This window comes from Ambystoma mexicanum, chromosome 7q, assembly GCF_040938575.1.
Source record: "Ambystoma mexicanum isolate Mex_15411 chromosome 7q, UKY_AmexF1_1, whole genome shotgun sequence".
Classification (NCBI taxonomy): domain Eukaryota; kingdom Metazoa; phylum Chordata; class Amphibia; order Caudata; family Ambystomatidae; genus Ambystoma; species Ambystoma mexicanum.
This window is the reverse complement of record NC_090941.1, coordinates 1,079,774,932-1,079,793,067: the sequence shown is the minus strand read 5'-3', so window position 1 is coordinate 1,079,793,067 and position 18,136 is coordinate 1,079,774,932. Positions and strand designations below refer to the sequence as shown.

General features: G+C 46.1%; 1 protein-coding gene across 1 annotated transcript; it reads left to right on the top strand.

Annotated features, from left to right (window-relative positions):
• Positions 1-16,982: 16,982 nt before the first annotated feature.
• LOC138528187 (olfactory receptor 56A4-like) lies at positions 16,983-17,927 on the top strand. Its single transcript, XM_069639639.1, has one exon. The coding sequence runs from the start codon at positions 16,983-16,985 to the stop codon at positions 17,925-17,927; it is 945 nt and encodes a 314-aa protein (XP_069495740.1).
• Positions 17,928-18,136: the final 209 nt, after the last annotated feature.

The window sequence follows — 18,136 nt, the reverse complement described above, 5'->3', positions numbered from 1 at the left end:
TTCCATTCTATTACTTTTATTCTTCAGATGGTTTCTGGGCTCTACCCTCACTGGGTTCTTCAATCAGTCGCAAGTTCTATCTGGGATGACAGATTTTCAATTGATTGATAGGAGCCCATTTCTCTTCTGTCTGTTCTCCTTTAAGGATGCAGATCTTATGGGTGACAGGTGAGATTTTGCAGACAATTTCAAAAGCACTGCGCCAAGAGGGGAGGATATTTCACTCTTTGGTCTGGTTCCTTTGGAAATTATACAGGTAGACTCTGTCTGCTACTTCGTACTCTTTCTTGGTGGTCTTTAAGTCGTAGTGGGGTTTCATCCCCTCTGCTGACTTATTAAAATTTCACTGAGTTTTAGCAAAAACGTGCTGAAGGTGTTTTCATAAATTTGATATATACTCAGGCATCCTGGACGTGTTGATCAGGGTCTGCTCTTGAGTTTGCACTCCTTGTGAGAATGTTGATGTATAAGTGAGGGAAGGTTTGTAAGGGGAGGTTCCAGCCCGGGCAGTTGGAGAGATGTAAGCCTGGGTGATGGGAGTCAGTGGGTTCCTATGAGACATCTTAATGCACCTTAACTGAAGTAATAAAGGAACTTACATGTAACTCACCTGAAGTGCCTGTGGAGCTGCTTCATTTCACTGGAGGCAAGTTGTCTTCAGGGGCACAGAAGAAGAAGTTGGTTTGGTGATATTAGTCAGTGTCGTTTTAATAGCAAGTTTGACTGCAATACAAATGTGGACAAATCATCTTGATCTCTAGCACAGACACACACACATCATTTCTATCATAAAGTGAACATACAATGTCTATAGAAAATGAATATTGAGTATTATCTCCAGACACTAATATTTATGAGGAATTAGTGACCATTAAAATAAACAAGTGATGCCCATATTGAGTTGGAAAAACTCTCGATTTCAAAACAAGATTTGGCATTTCTTTGAAAGCTTAAGTATGCATTTATTTTATTTTCTTTTGCACAAGAGAACTAATTATGTATTAAGATGTAGCATTTCAATAAATATATCACAAAGCATATAATGGTCATCACAGACTCTGTTCCACTTAAGAGATTGTATTGCAGAATCATGAAAAGCTACTTGGCAATGGCGATGTTGGCATATTGTGGCCAAAGGCATCATGAAAATGTAAAGTGTTGTAAATTCTCCTTTGTACTCAGTCGGTCAAATAACTTTATTCAGCCATCAGACCATCAAAATACATCCAAACACAATACAATCGTTACTTTAATTTAACAATACATCATGTAACATAGTAGAAAAAGAATCCCTTTTTTTACGCGTAATATTTCTAGATCCCTTAAGTTTTGGGCCACAATAGTTACCATTTAGTCTTGGACCCAATGGTGTTAAATTGGCACCAGATAAAGCAGAGTTATGAAAGAGGTTTCCAAATTGGCTGACATATTTCAGATAAGGATAAGAATAAGGATAAGAGTCGATTACTATCCTACTGTTTGCAGTCCTGTCAGGGTTCCCAGTCCTACCCAAAACACCATTGGACCCCCTTGGATCCCACAATTCCAGGGTGAGAGTCACAGGATTTGTCACCCTCATTGAGCATTCTGTGGCAGCTCAAAATAGCTTCTCTGGACACAAAATTACAGCCCTTTACAGTATGAAACCAAAGCAGACATTTATATGAGTGCTTACCTTGATTGTCGCAGTTTGGGAGACAATGTACGTACCCCAATGTATGAAGAAATACTGTGTCCCTCCTTGGCCACCCAAGGACTTGATGGCTGATCGTGCTTTCCCTAGGGGAGGGTCTATGTGCTCTCTTTTCCACCGCCCTGGGCCCTTAGGTTCCCACTATGTTTGTGGCCTAATTGACCCCTACGGTGATCATAGTATTATCATTAGGGGCCTTGTTGGCTTCCCTGGATATATTCTGCTGGGCTGCTTGCTTGTCATTGGGCTGTATCACATGAGTCTTCTTATTATTCTCGCAGCTGATAGGAACCTGCGAGTATGTCACATCTTCAGATATGCGGGAATCAGTCTTTTTTTCTGGGGGTGGTGTATCACATACATTTATCATCTCTGAATGTTCCAGGGGTAGATTGACATCCAGTGGGCCTGTTCTGAAGACCCCTCTGGGTCCCCTTCATCCCCTATTTTGTTCTTCTATCAAATCAAATAATAGCTTTTGATGTCTGCAAGTTCAGACAACACTTGTTTGCAATTGTATTCCCGGGCAAACCAATCCTCCTTAAGCAAATGGTCAGAGTTAGGATGGGTGTGTTCTATGGTTTGCTTGGAGGCCCTTAATGGGGTTAAGTGGAGAAATGAGCTGTTCCCTGAACACATGTTCATCATGTTCTCGCTCCAGGTACTGCTAATAAAGGAAGGCATGTCTTTAGGCGCAGCCTCATTCTCCATATCTATTTGGGTCAATGGGGCCAGGAGGCTGACTTTCACAGCAAAGGTTGACGGAATATTGTCATTTTGAATTGAACCGGGCACAGTTAGAGACTCAAGGACCAGGTAGTTGCCCTTGGGAGTGATATTAGGTGGCGGCCCCGCGATCCTGAGACCGAGAGTGTAGCAGCTGGTAGGGGAGACTTGAGTAGTGACTGCAACCTCTGTTGCTGGTTGTGGCACTAACCCATAGTCAGTCATCACTGGTGTGGGTTGTAAGGTAGTCTTGCTCGTGGGAACCATGAAGGTGACAGAGAGTTTGTCAGAAAGATACGGTATGGTCATAGATGTTAGTAGAGTTCCATTTCCGCTGCAGGTGTCTACATTATTGTCAGGGCAAGTAGAGGGTCGTAAAAAGACCTACAGACCTTCTTTTGTGGGTCTTGGATTTTGGTATAGGATTTCCTTCAGGGCATACACCGATCAGACCCCCCAGACTGTCATTTGTGTCTGCTCCATGATGGGCTCTGAAATTGTTTGGTGCTCCCCCAAAACCTCTTGATTGGACCCCTAAACATATGTATTTCCTTGAAAAGGGAAAAGGCTTCTCCTGCAAATGTAATGGGTTTGCAATCTTTTTATACAGAGAAAGAGACAGTGTCAGTGTTGATATCACACTTCATGCCATGTCAAGCGGGCAAGTTCCCAAGTTACGTCTCATGGTTACGATTCTACGATTGGGCTCTGCACTGGCTTGCATGGTTTGCGAGGATTGGCCTATATGGGGTGGGGATGTAGAGGCATTCAATGGGCTCACATGTGAGATTCTGACCCCAGCCCAGCTTACTCCACTCTCACCTCATTTACTCTTCCAATTAGGGTTCCTCAATTACGTTGTTGGGTAAGGTCCAACGCATGGGCCTGAGATGTAAATTCTTCACCTGGTCTGGAGGCCACACATCCTGCTCTCGCGGAACACCCTGCGAGAGCGCAACACCAGCGGCCTTGTTCCCCACGAGCTTCGGCCCTGCGGGTGCTGCTAAAGGTTTTGAAGAAGAAGGGGGTGTGGCCTAGTCCCATGTAGTTTACGGTGGCATTCCTGGGAAAAAGAAACATTGAAAATGCGGGCCACAACCCCATGCCCTTGATCCCTGTGGGCTTCGACCCTGCCGGTGCTGCTAAAAGCTTTGAAGAATTAAGGGGTCGTGACCTAGCACCACACAGCTTATGGTGGCCTCCTGGGCAAAGAACCACTGAAAATGCGGGCCACAACCCTGCACCCTTCATCCTGTAGTGTCAGTGAACTGGCACCTATTGGATTTTTTCATGAAACACCAAGCAGAATCAACCATGAATTGCTTGTTACTCAATTCGTCTGAAATGTGGGCTATATAACTGCACCATTTGACACAATCATTAGTTTAAAGAAAATCTAAGTAGGGAAAACCCATTCCCCAAAAGCAGGATGGTTGATTGGGTGTCTTTCACTATGCTTTCTTCCATCCTATTTTGGGAAAAACATTTACTTACAAAATTGAATAGCAGCCACTGGCAGAGCACATAGTGATATACCATGTTGAGTGTCACATTGTACATGCTGGTACCTGCTTTATGGGCACAGCATTGGTAGTGTAGAGGTTGGAAGAGTTCACTTGAAAGAATGAGCAGCCATGGCAACAGGGCTTCATCCTATCCCTCTGTGCTTCTTTTTCTATTTTAAGAACTGAAGACCAAAAACTGACAATAGTGGAATATCTATCAACTAAGAAAAAGAACATGATTCTGTTGTACCAAGTATGAATCTACATTGGCACCAACAGACACTCGGCTATCTACTGTACAGTTGCTACACAACGTCCTTCAATTAAAATGCACTACTTACTTTAAGAGTGGGCTACCATTTATTTTTATAGCATATCTGGTGGGGACCAAACTATTTGACTGATGGAAGGTTTTTCTCCACCTGATTTGTTAAATTTCTATCATTCAATGTATTAATGTTGCTTTCTTATCTTTAGTGATAAAGGTATGTTGTTGGAGCTTTGCAATACAACGAAAACGCACTATAAAGGCCCTCTAACTCTATGTGGACACCATTGGATAAGTATCTATGTTGATAAATGATCTCAGAAAAACATTCAAAGAAATACTCATCTGTTAGTAAAGGAAAATGCAACCTTCACATTTCAACTGAACAACGAATAATTCAACAATTCTATTTATTAAATATAACATGAGCAACACTTAGTTAAAAACACCAACAAGTGACCAGTGCCCAAGAAAGTGACCCCTGCACCCCTGACAGTTGATATTATACACAAATAGGCCGAAACATCGCCTCTTGGTCAATGAAACACATCAATAACATACCCGTCCACAATTTCACTCTATCTTTTGCACTATTCCTATTCGAAGCACTAATCTTAATTTTATGTGGTGGCAGTGTTATCTTCTCCTTACCTCCTTTTCATGGTCTTGTTATTTAGCGACCACATCAATGTGGGTGCGCGTAACCATACCCAACATGTTTAGTTCCTTAGATGGTAACAATTCGTTATTAGAAACTTCTTCAGGGAAAAATTACATACTCTAGCCAATGCAGCCTGTGGCCCAAGCAACTGTTTCAAAACAACAAAATCGCAAATGCTTGTGGACACATCTCATTCTTTTTACAGTGCTTGGCATCAATTACGCCGGATACAATATTATAATACAGTTTAATTGTTTTATAATGCACTTAATACAAATGAGTGGTTTCTAAGCATGGAACTGGGATTCGAACCTGTGTTGCACTGTGCTGTCTTGTTCCCAAAACAAACGCGTTGCCCCCGAGGTTCTGCAGTATGGGTAGCAATGAGTGGACAGAATGTTGAAGGTCTACGGAAGCCACTGGGGTTTTCCGGACCTCAAATGTATTAGTCATAAAGTAAAGTTTCAAGTTTATTTTGCGGAACAGTTGTCGAAGTTCAGTTCTCGTGCTAAAAATGTCATATTTCACAGTTGGAACAAAACGAAACCCTTTTCCAAGTACAGCAACCACGTCTTTAGTGGGGGGAGTATGATGACCGGGTGATTAGGAAGCTGTTCTGCTCTGAGTCTGTCGGGCCTCCAAATCCAAATCCCTTCTGTCTCGGTCTCTCGCTAAAAAAAATCAGCTTGTGCAGTCCCTCTGCCTCTTCCACCACGATTTCTTTGGGAAATGAAAGCAAGCCCCTGAATGATCACACCAGGGAAAATACAACCCACTAGGGAAGAAAGGCCCAAGTCAACCATGTAAGGATATTTGTATCCCTCCCTCTTATGCAGACTTTACCACTCCTGTCTATATAATATGGTCAGGTCAGCTCCTGGTGCCCTTTTCCATTCCTCTTAAAGCCCATTATCCTGCTGCTGTGAAACCTGCTATTCGTAAACGCAGCTGCACAGGTGTATCCAAGCCTGAGCTGATTAGCTCGCTACATACATACAGCGGCTCTGTGGCGAGCTGCTCCCTGATCACATTACAAGACACCTTCAGAAATACTGTGGATGCATTGGCCCTGTATAAGCTGTGCAAACAACATAGTCGTCCTCCAGAACCCTGGTTCTCGCAAGAGCTTAGGGAAAGCAAACTCTGTTGTAGGCCGGCTGAAAGAAAGTGGGGTTTATGCTACTCTTCCAATCTTAAAACCCTTTTTCGGAGCACTCTTGCTGCCTACCACACAGAAGTGGTAAATGCTAAAATAGTTTATTTTGGACAGATGGTGGAAAGGGCTATTAATAAACCTAAAACCTTATTCGATCTAGTCCAAGCGCTCTCCACGCCTAAGACAGGACAAGATGCAGTCCTGCCCTCTCAGGAGCTATGCGACTTCATCTCTACTTTCTTTCTGTCAAAGATGGCTACCATTCGGGACAACATAAAAATTGAGGGTACGGTGGCTATTGCTGACATGGCTCCTGTGAAATCCCCTCCTACTGGAGGGTCTTGGTTGACATTTCCCCTTTTTTCTAATTCGGAAGTTCTGTCTTCCATTCAAAAATTGAAATCTGCATTCCCTGCAGACGCTATACCTCTGGCTCACCTTGACGAGACTTCTGCTGGCTTAATCAATCATATTACCTCAGCAGTTAACACCTAATTTTCTACAGGAATGATCCCGTGCTCACTCAAACATGCTTAATTTATTCCTCTGCTTAAGAAGCCTTCTTTAGATCCTGAAGTGTTAGCCAACTATCGCCCTATCTTACTTCTGCCATTTCTGATGAAGGTCCTGGAGGTACTGGTATCCCCCCTCTTATCTATGTTTCTGGAATCCTCCCAGTTTCTCGACCCATTTCAATCTGGTTTTCGGCCTGGCAGAGGCACTGAATCTGTTATGAATTCAGTGATGGATGACCTGTTGTGCCTTGTTGACCAGGGCGGTGTCGGAGCAGTCCTGCTATTAGACCTTTCGGCTGCTTTCGATATCGACGACCACTGTCTTCTTAGCTCCCGGCTCTCTGAGGCTGGTATCTCTGGCCAAGTCCTTGACAGGTTCAGAGCTTTCATGACAGATCGTTCTCAATCAGTCTCCCTTCCACCTTTTCGCTCTGCCCCTACCCCCCTTTTTTGTGGAGTTCCCCAGGGTTGAGCACTGTCTCCTATCTTATTTAACATTTATATAAGACACCTCCTGCTCCTCATTGAGTCTCATGGGTTTCGCCTTTACTCGTATGCTGACGATAATCAGATTTTGGTCCATCTGGACCTGACAAAATCTGATGAAACGGCCAGCTGAGGCAACTTCACTGGCTCCCCGTCGCTCACCAGATTATGTTCAAGTCTATGTGCATAGTGCACCAATCCTTTTACGGCGTTGGAGCAGAATTTCTGCAAGCAAAGTTCATCCACTACTTGCTTACTCACACTCTTCGATCACAAAACCACCTTGCGGGCAGTGCCCCGTTTTAGGCTAGCCCGAAGAGATGTAGTGCCTTTTTGGTTGCTGCCGCAAAAGCATGGAACAACTTACCCCTCCCCTTGCGGGAAACCATCGACCACTTTGCCTTCCGTCGGAAACTAAAGACCCTGCTTTTCTAGGAACCGCAACTCAGAACCATTCCTTACCTCCCCAGCACCATGATGCCCTCGGCGAACGTGCGCTAATAAAATATGGGTAACATAACATAACAAGTTTAATCTCATACGCAGATGAGAGCAACAGCAAACAACTCTGCTGCTAAGAACGTTCTCCCAAAAAAAGGGGTAAAAACAGAAACGTTAAAAGATACAAAGTGTCATAGTGACACAACAACATACAGTAAAAACCCATGCGGCTGATTGGACGGACCCTATACACCCTCTTCCTCTGTTTTGGCCTCTGTTGTTTGACTCATTCTGATTGTATGCACTATCATCTCCCATATTTCCATCACTTGAACCATGGAAGCTATAGGAACCTATAGGAAGTATTCCCAAATTTCACATGTCTCCCTTTTGTTTGAGCCTATTTTCTTGCACGGATTTCAAAGGTGTTCATGAAATCCTGAAGGAGTTTGAAGAATTCAAAGATTTCACTACACGGCAGAGAAGGCGTTGCAAGGGGGGGGCTCAGGGGGCTATATCCCCTGGTCTTTTGGTTGCAGCCCCGGATAGAATCTCAGGAGCGACAGCGAAAAGGCTAGCTAGCCCCCAGTCCCGACAGTTCGGACATTAGCATAGCCCCAGGTCTTTTCCAGACCTAGCAACACCCCTGCGCCTAATGAAGAAAAACGTAATTAATTCCTCACATTTACTCATGTTATATTTAAGAAATAGAATTTTTGAATTATTCGTTGCTAAGTGAAAATGTGAAGTTTGAATTTTCCTTTACTAGCATGTGCTCTATTTTAGCATTACTTCGAATGTTTTTTTTAGATTATTTCTCAACATAGTTTAGTTTTAGTTTATTATTTGATAATGCACACCAAACCAACACGTAGCAGGACGCAACGGTTACAAGAATATTTAAGCTTAGTTACAGTACATGATTATTACAGTGAATGCAAAACTTATATACATACATACAAAGGTACTTATTAAAAAGGTAGATATATAGATACGTATCCAATGGTTTCCACATAGGGTTAGAAGCAGAGGGTCTTTATAGTGTGTTGTTGTTCTATTCTCAACCACAGATGCCCCCCTTCCTCAGATGAATACATCTTGGTGTCCCTCATTGTATAAAATCGTTGCAGTTTAAGTTCACATTTAATCAAATTAAGGGTATTGTATGACGTACTGTAGAAGCAAAGACTACAAGACCCTTAAGGGGCTTTGGCAGTAAAAATGAAAGCCTATTATTAGTTTATCATTATTATTTTTAATATTATATATGTTATAGTGGAAACGTAGCCTGTGAGCATCAGAGTGTTGTGCAGGTCACAGAAGAAAACATTGGTAGCGAGAAGCATCGAATACACATTAGTAATATTGTGTTTGTAGTCTCTAGGCTGTGCCCCTTAGTGTCCTAGGCAAGGTAGGCTGCATACATAAGGTTGCCTTGCCAACGTAGATCTGGATGTAATGTAGTCTTGAAGGAAACGAAGAAGAGTGTGTCGCAGCACAAGAGGCAAATGCGGGCAAGAAGGGGGCGAGTGGTGGCCGCAAAAGGGAGATGGGTGGAGCCTCAGAGGCAAGTGGTGCGGCTGCACACTTGGCAGTATTAGCACTTGGTTACTTTTCCCCAAATATACTTTGCATGTTACTTTGCTCCATAGCTAAGCCTTTAATTTACATTACAGAAAAGCAGAACCTTTGTATATAAGGAATGATCGAGCAGGAATGGGGTTGCTTTTCTTCCTGAAACACGTGTCAATATTTTGCATCTGAAAGCGCCAAGAGAAAGAACCTGGGCTCGCTCCATGACTCGGCCTTTCATTTGTATCACAAAATTGCAATTGATATTTGCTCCAAAATGCCAATGATTACAAAAAACATCACAGTCCTACGCCACCTCCTACGTCCTTTCCTGTTACCACCATTTTAGGTGGCACTTCAGCAACATCTATAACGCCTAAACTATCGACATACACAGGAGTGAAATGGGGTGAGACGAGGGAATACAAGCGTGTGGTTGTTCCTTGGGATTTTTGACCACCCACCCTAGAAGCTGTGCTGAGCTGTCAGTTGGCACCCCCCCTCCCCGGTTCCCCATCCTAGCCTAGCTCCTGCACATAGATGCCTATGCTGACCCTCTACTCTAGGTAAATACTCGGTACTGTCCATGTTGTTCTCTGGAGATCGTAATCATGTCCAATCTGTGTTGTCACATCTTGCTGTCCCATTACTTGCCTACTACACCTGGTTAATGCTTCTGCCATTGCTACTCTTGTACTATTGCAAGGTACCCCGGCTTGGTTTGCCCAGTTGGCCGCAAGTGCAGATGTGCTGTGTTTCTTGACAAAAATGTCCTTGCTGTCCATAAAAAATGCATATAATAAAAGCAATGCAATATCCTCGCACATTTATTCGACTTTAAAACTTAATGGGCCTCATCACAAGTCTGGCAGTAACTGTTAAAAGTGGCAGTAAAGGAATTAGCGCTGCCAATGCCGCTATGCCAGATCATGAGCCGGCACAAATACAGCTGACTGCAAAAGCAGCCGGTGCTATTAAAGCTGTCACTAATACAGCGGGTGCAACTACAGTCGGCCACACATGGTGCAAACACAGCTGCATCACAAGTCCATGGTTGGCGGTATTAATGACGAAAACCAGCACTAATACCACCAAAAACACAGCACAGTTACTCCATCTTCCAGCGGGGGGTAAATGAACACAGGTGCCTGAAATGAAGCCACGGGTGATCCCAATCCACCCCATAGTGCTACAGAAGGCACACCCCTACACCAAACATGGTTTCAAACAGCATGCTGCCACTAGCCACTGTGAGCTGGGACAGGCAGCTGCTCATGCTGAGGCAGGAAAACCAGGCCAGGACACAGAGAGTACAAGGGGAATTTGAGGGGGCAGGACGAGGTAGAGGAGGAGGAGAGCCCAGGCAAGGCATACACCGATACCCAGGGTTAGGCCCTCACCCTGGACCCCCACCAACAGCCAGTTGGTCACCCTGTACCACCTCAACAGGGAGACAATAACAGAGCTGCTCACCACAATACAGGCTGACACAGGGAGCAGGATCAACTTCCGGACAGCTGTGCCCATACAGCTGAAGCTAGTTTCCGTCTTACAATTCCTCAGAACTGGCACCTTCCAGCACTCTGTGGCCATGTTGCACGGCATGGCACAGCCCACATTCTGCGCAGTGTTGGTCCAGGTGCTTGAAGCCCTCCTGCGGCAAGTGCAATGCCATATCTCACTGCATACCTCCCCAGGCCAGGTCAATACCATGAAGGCACAGTTCTATGCCATTGTCCAGATGCCAAATGTGACTGCCATCCTGGACTGTACCTAATGTTGGGCTGGTGGCCCCCCAGGCTCACGAAGCAGTGTACTGAAACCGCAACACTACCACTCCCTGAATGTGCAGGTGACCTGTGACCCCAATCTGTACATCAGCCACTGCTGTGCTAGCTATTGTGGTTCCACCAACAATGCTGTGATTCTACAGAACAGCACACTGCCAGGATACATGGTGAGGCATAGAGGACAACGGATCTGGAAAGTGGTTGAGTAGAGAAGCCAACACACATGCGCCGCAAGGACATGTCGAAATGGGTGTGGATGCAAATGACCACACAAAGGTTGGCATGACAAGTGAATGGGCAATCTGTACTAAACCTTCTCTCGCACCATCAGGACAGTACAGAAAAAGGATCATGCACCTATCAGCCTTACCTGCCTGGTGAAGCAGTGTTAGGCAGCATCATACGCAGTACCCTTTGGGAACACCACACACGATTAAGACTACAAGTGCAAGTACAAATTCACCTTTGGTACAAGTCCGTACTACACAGTATTTGACTAAGGTGAGCAGTACAAGACATTAAACAATGGACAACAATTACTATGGATCAAACAAACACTGATTCAAGGTTTCTGAGTAAAAGAATATACATTTATTTATACCATCATTTATAAAACAGTTCACTATCATAAAGCAGCAAAAAATCACAGTCTTAATATACTACAACAACAGCCAATCAATTCTTGACAAGTTAAGCTCAAAATGAAGTGTGAGCAAAATGGCACTCCAGCAATTTAAAAGGGAGGAAAGACAAGTTTATCCAAAATCAATAGCACCAACAAGTTATAGGCATGGCAATCTAGAAAAGGCTACTATAACTAGGATTCAAGTCAATAGGCCTCTTACTTAAAGGAGAAGAGAAGGAGAAGCCTTTGGAGAGGCGAAAGATTTTCTGTGCTTTCACCGCGGTCGGACGGAACGAACGACCGAATTTGCAAAGTACCTTTAAAGAAGAACAATGCTGTAGCTGAGGCAGTTTTCCTGGCAGTTCCTGCAGGCTCGCAGTTCCTGAAGCTTCCGTCGTGGTGACCAGAAGGAGGACGGCAGGAAGGTCCTGCACTGCCCAGGAAAGAAGCCAGCAGCGGGGCAAAACGACGAATAAAAGGTGCGCTCCTTAAAACCCAAACTGGTTCTCCTCCCACTGGCTATCTGATCTACTGCAGCAATGCACAGTAAATTCAACCAGGATGAGGACCGGTGTCTGGTGTTTGGCCGAGCTGGTTGTTCCCACCAAGCTCAAGGGAAGAAGATTCCTTGCAGATCTCCTCTGTCGTTGAAGTTTCAAGGGATTCAGACCTGCAGCATGGCTATGCAGAAGCCCGCCATAGGACGACAAACAAAGGAACCAACACTGGTTTGGCACACAGAGTAAAACACTAGAAAGACCTTTACAAAAAGATATGGCAAAAAGCTCTACCAGAACCAAGTTAAAATAAAAGTGGATTACCGGGTTGAGTTAGAGGCTACCACCATAGCCTCAAATGGTACCAAAGGCTATGTTCATAGTCTGCGGTAGAATAAAAAATGGTAGGACCCTCTGACACCAGCCAAATCTTAGAGAAAGGGGAACATACTAATGTTCCATGAGAATCAGACAAAATGGGATAACTATTAACCCCTCCAGTACTCTATTGGAAGATAGGGTGTACTAAAGTCAATGGCAAGTTTACATGTTCTGGGAGACTGTAGTCAGTCCCAGAAAATGGAGTTTAAAGTGGTAAGTCTGAAAAAAACAACCCTGGGTCACTGCACTAAAGGTGCTGTGTGACACACAGTAAAAAGTTGATGCCATGGAGGTTGTTTTTTAAAAACTCAATTACCAAAGGACGCAAAAGTAAAACACATTGAAAATGAAAAGTTCAAAGCCCAAAAATATAGCAGAAGAGCTGGAGGGCTCTAAGGTAGAGGGAAGTTAGCACTTGTGTGAGAAATCTCCCTAACAAGCAGCAGTACACATACAGTAGCAACCATATACCCCAACATGACTACAGGTACCACAATGCGAAATGCTGCTGCCAAATCAATACTGAAAAATGGCCACATGGCCCCACGAAACAACAACCCTGCCAGTACCAAAGCCATGTACAATGTGTGCCCAGCCCACAATGGCACCAATGCCCAGCGAGAGCCCATGGGAAACCCAGCATGCCACATGCTCAGTGTAAATACACTGCCACATGACAGTCACCATGTCAGCTGCACATGTCACCGACAGGCACCTCATGTAACATATGCTGCAAGGAAACAGGGTGCATGTAAAGAACCAACACTGCATGACATGAGTGACACTGCATGCACAGACATGGAATAGACACATGGCGTGAAATTAAGGTCCATGTGCATGCACATGTAGTACATTGAGTTGATATTGTATAAGTCCACCCCACCCCTACTCCGTTTCTAATGCTTGTGGATCCCCCCATGCAGGTGACTCTGGATACCCACAGCTTCCCTGGCTAATGACCCCTGCATGATCCACAAATACTGTAGGATATTGCCTTCAACCACACACACATATGTGCATCGAGCGTATGTTGGCCTCCTGAAGGCACGTTTCTGCTGCCTTGACGCACTGGTGGAGCCCTAATGTATGCACCAGAGAACGTGGGTAAAATTGTGCTTGTGTGTGCCATGCTGCAGAATATATGTCTGAAGACAAATGCCCCGCTACCCCTGACATGGACATGCCACCCCCAGAGGATGAGGAAGCTGTGCCTGTGGCTGAAACAAATGCAGTCATTGCCAGAGATGACGTGAGGGATGGTAAAATGGAATGCCAGGGACTGATAGACAATTTCTTTTGATGCTTTTGGTCATGCACCACTGTGTAACCACTGTGTGACACCACCCAAACAATAAACACGACAATGACACAACCAGGAATGTCCTTGCATTGATGAAGTTTAACAGTTTTTATGTCATGAAGTGTCCCAACTATCCTCCCTCCCCCCTCCAACCCCCCATCACACAATTCCCCTTCCCCTCCAAGCACCAACTACCCATTACACAACCCCCTGACACAATCCCCCTCCCCCTCCCATTACCAACTACCCATCACACAATCCCCCTCCCACCACCAACTTCCTATCACACAATCCCCCTCACCTTCCCACCACCAACTCCTCATCATGCAATACCCCTCCCTATCACCACCAACTCTCCATCATCACACAATCCCCCCCCACCACCAACTCCCCATTGCACAATCCCCCTCACCCCTCCCACCACAAACTCCCCAGCATGGCCACTCATGGCAATCAGTGTCCCAGAGTCCTTCACAAACATGGACTTCCCCCACCCCCTGCCGACCCCTGATGATTTAGGGTACAGAATGTGCAGTAACCTACTGTGACCCCTCTTTGGGTGTGGTAGAGGTGGATGGGACAGAACCTGTCCCCATGTTCTGCTACCATTGCACCTCTGTGCTCTGCCAGATGGCTCTGCTAGTGCAGAGATGCCTTCGGTCATTTCCCTGACCCGTTGTGCATACAGTGTCAGGGCGAACATGCTGGCTGTCGTCTCAGCCCTGTTCCATGCCATGGCATGCACAACCCTGCAGGTAGCCCCATGGATACTGTCCTGAATGGCCTGCAGGTGTGCAGGGTGAGTGTGGCCAATCCCCTCCATCTCCCACTGTCTGCGCTCCATGTCTTTGAGCCCATGTAACAGCAGGCTGTGTGTTGGACTGTGCTGTGTGAGTGAGGGGCTCTGCACTGGCCCATGGTGAATGTAGGGGAGCCACATGAAAGAGTGTCAACATCTGGCTCTGGTGTCCATGTGCGCTGGTGGTGTGGAGGGCCATCTGAGGATTGTGGCCCTTGGCAGGTGGTGACGGTGGGCTGGTGTCCCCATGTGACTCCTCAGTCACCCTACAAGCAGGTGTGGACTCAGTGTCCATATGTATGGCTGCGGGTGTGGGTACAGTGAGCCCAGCACTGCTCCTGGTGGTCTGTGGCATTGGGGTTGCCTTGGCCCTGCTCTGCTGTCGCGTTGCGCGCCGGGACATCCGACTTGGAGTGGCCTGTGTCTGCTTGGGCAGGGTGGTGGTGGCGGTAGTGGCAGACCTTGAGGGCTTGAATGTGCTGCTCCCTGATGGGCCTGCATTATCCTCCTCCTCCTCTAAAGCCTGTGGCAATTTGTGAGTGCCTGTAGGGCACATAGTAAATGTCGTCAGGTATGGTTCCCCCATGTGTGTTGGAATTGATATGGTCCAGAGTGTGACCCCATACATATGGGAAAATGGGCATGGTTGGTCATGGGAGAATGCATGTGGGCCCATCGACATGGGGTTGCTTGTAGCAATGGGTGTGCAACCAATGGACTGTTGGTCATTTGCCTGTGTTTAGGTAGGGCAGGGTGTCCATGCTGGGGCAATTTATGTCTGACTTGCATGCTTGTGGTTATTCATGGCCCACATCCCCTAACCGGGTGTCACTCACATGGTGGGGGTAGCTTGCTCCATGGAACTGTCATTGCTCTATGGGGCACTGTTCTGCAACCAGCAGGGCTGTACTGTGGTGCACAGTGAATGGCAGGCTGGGCACATGTCAGTGTGCTGGACATGTACTTCCCTGTGGCTTGTCTGCCATGCCATCATGGGGAAGGCCTACACAGTCTGCAACATGCTGGTGTGACTGCTGCATGGTGTTGTGGTCACTCATGCACCTCAATCCTGCTGGCATAGGGTGCGCCAGCAGGGGAGGAGGGTGCGCATGGCTTTGTTTGGTTCACTTGACTGCCCTTGCCTCTGATGTGCCACCCGTCACTCTGCCCTGTTGGCAGGCCCAGCTTCTGTGTCTGCTGACTTGTGTCTCTGTCCACTGGGGCATTTTATGCTGGGCTATCATTTCTGCATGCTCTATTAGGGGGAGTACACTCACCTCCTACCTCCTGGCTGCTGGCACCCGTCTCCGCACTGTCGACTCCCTCTATCCCCTCGCATTTCTCCTCCCAGGCAGTGACGACCAATAGCTCAACAGTGCCTCCGCCTGTTGCCAGCGACTCCCGGGTGTGTTGGAAAGCAGTCCCTGCACCCTGACCCTCAGGTCGTTCCACCACTTGTGGCAGTCCTCTCGATCACGGGGTACACTTGAGTCTGCTGTCACCTTCTGGGAGATGGAGTTCCAGATGACGGTCTGGCGCTGCCCACTGGTCTTCTGTTGGTGGCAGCCATAGAGTTCCTCACAGTGAGCAATCACCTCATCTGTGAGGACCACCAGCTCACACTCGCTAAATTTTGCTTTTCGCCATGGATGTACGGCACCCTTACCTCTTGCTGTCCAGGACCGGATGGCTGCAGAAAGCGGAGATATTTAATGGATTGTGTTTTTCAAAATGTCCGCTGCAATGATTCCTGTCCCCCCGGCGGTGACACAATTTCCGCTGCAGCTAATAGCAGCGGGTTCGCCAGCAGTAGTGCTATTAGCGCTGCTTTCTTGGCAGTAGCCCTTATTCAGGTGCAGTTACCGCTGGGCACTAATAGCATTTCTGCCGGTGGTGGGGGTGCGTTCACGCCAGATAATGATGTGGCGCTGGTTCTGCCGCACAAGCCAGCGGTAAGGCTATTAGTGCCCGGCAGTAATTGCGCCGGTTTACCACCAGACTTTTGATGGGGCCCAATATGATCTATCTATGAATAACAATCGATTTATTTCTATGGCTTCAGAATGAAGAAAGAGTGGATCGGGCCAGACCGAGAGAGATTTAAACACGTTGCACTGTTGATAACTGCTTATAAATTGACAGCATCACATTCCCCGCAGGTTATTCAATATATGTTTTTTTTTGTTTGTTTTTGATAAAGCTCTTTGGGAGAACATATATGCACACCTCTGTTTAGTACCTGATAATCCCTGGTTTTGTTTTGTGCTGATTGTCTGATGAAGAATCTTTTTCAGAAGTCCTACATCTTTGCACATTGCCTGTAGCTTTATATTCACCACTTCCTCAAAGCTCTCTTATACTGATGTTCATTGATGCAGATATTTGAAGATATAAATATTGCACATGTCCACCACGTTGGCAGATGTGTTGCACCACATGCATTTTCTGGTGACTGTCATCGGCACAGCATTCTTTAGATTGGCAAGCTAATTGGGAAACTAATCACTTTTAATGGCTTATGTCTTTCAGATTCCTTCTGCAGATGCCAATGCACTGGCCGTCTGACTATGCTGTCTGCCAACACCACCTCATCTTATCAAATTTCACACTTTGTGCTGATTTGCTTTCCGACTCAGAGCATACAAAGCTGGCAGCATTGGCTCTCCGTTCCTCTGGCCCTTCTTTTCTTTGTAGCCATTGTTGCCAATATCACAATCATTTTAGCCATAGGGAAGGAGCAGCACCTTCATGAACCCATGTACTTCTTCTTGTGCTTTCTTGCGTTCTCTGATCTGGTTCTGTGCACAACCATAACCCCTAAAATCCTGGGCATCCTCTGCTTCAATCTGAAAGCCATTGACTTGCCAAGCTGCTTCCTTCAGATGTACATCATGAACTGTTTCATAGCCATGGAATCTTGCACATTCTTGTTCATGGCCTATGACCGCTACATTGCCATCTGCATCCCCCTGAGGTACAATTCCATCATCACCAATAGCTTTGTTGCTAAAGCTCTGGTTTTTATCTTGTCCAGGAATACTCTTCTAGCATTACCAGTGCCAGTGTTGGCGTCGAGACTCCATTACTGCTCTGCAAAGGTTATTGACAATTGCATATGTTCCAATGTTTCAGTGTCGGCCCTTGCGTGCAGTGACAGGACACTCAACAAGGTCTACCAGATGGTCATTGCCTTTACCGTGCTTGGAATTGACCTCTTCTTTATTGGAGTGTCTTACTACCTGATCCTGCGCTCCATGTGGAATCTTCAGGCAGAGGGGGCCGTGCCAAAGGCCTTCAGTACATGCAGCTCCCATTTCATTTTAATCACTTTTTTTTATTCCGTTCTGCTTGTTTTGATTTTTACAAACAAGATGGAGAAGGAAATAGCACCAGATATCCCCATCCTGCTCAACGTACTTCACTTTCTTTTGCCTCCTGTCCTGAACCCCATTGTCTATGGGGTGAGGACCAAGGAAATCAAACAGGGAATAGTGAGAATGGTTATGAAATGATACACATGTTAGGCGGAAACCTGTGCAGTTCCCTCTGGGACCACTGCAAAAGATTTAGGATTACAGGTGTTTGGCAGTAAACCTACTTGGTAGCAGTCTGTACCACACAGATTCACTTGGTAGCTGTGGCTGAGCAGTCAGACTTCCCTCACGAAGAGTTAGGCAGTATGTGGAGTATACAATATAGGGCAATTCTACACAGTAAGACA

Coding starts and splice junctions, on each gene's coding strand:
- LOC138528187 (XM_069639639.1), top strand. CDS start 16,983: ATGCTGTCTGCCAACACCACCTCATCTTATCAAATTTCACACTTTGTG.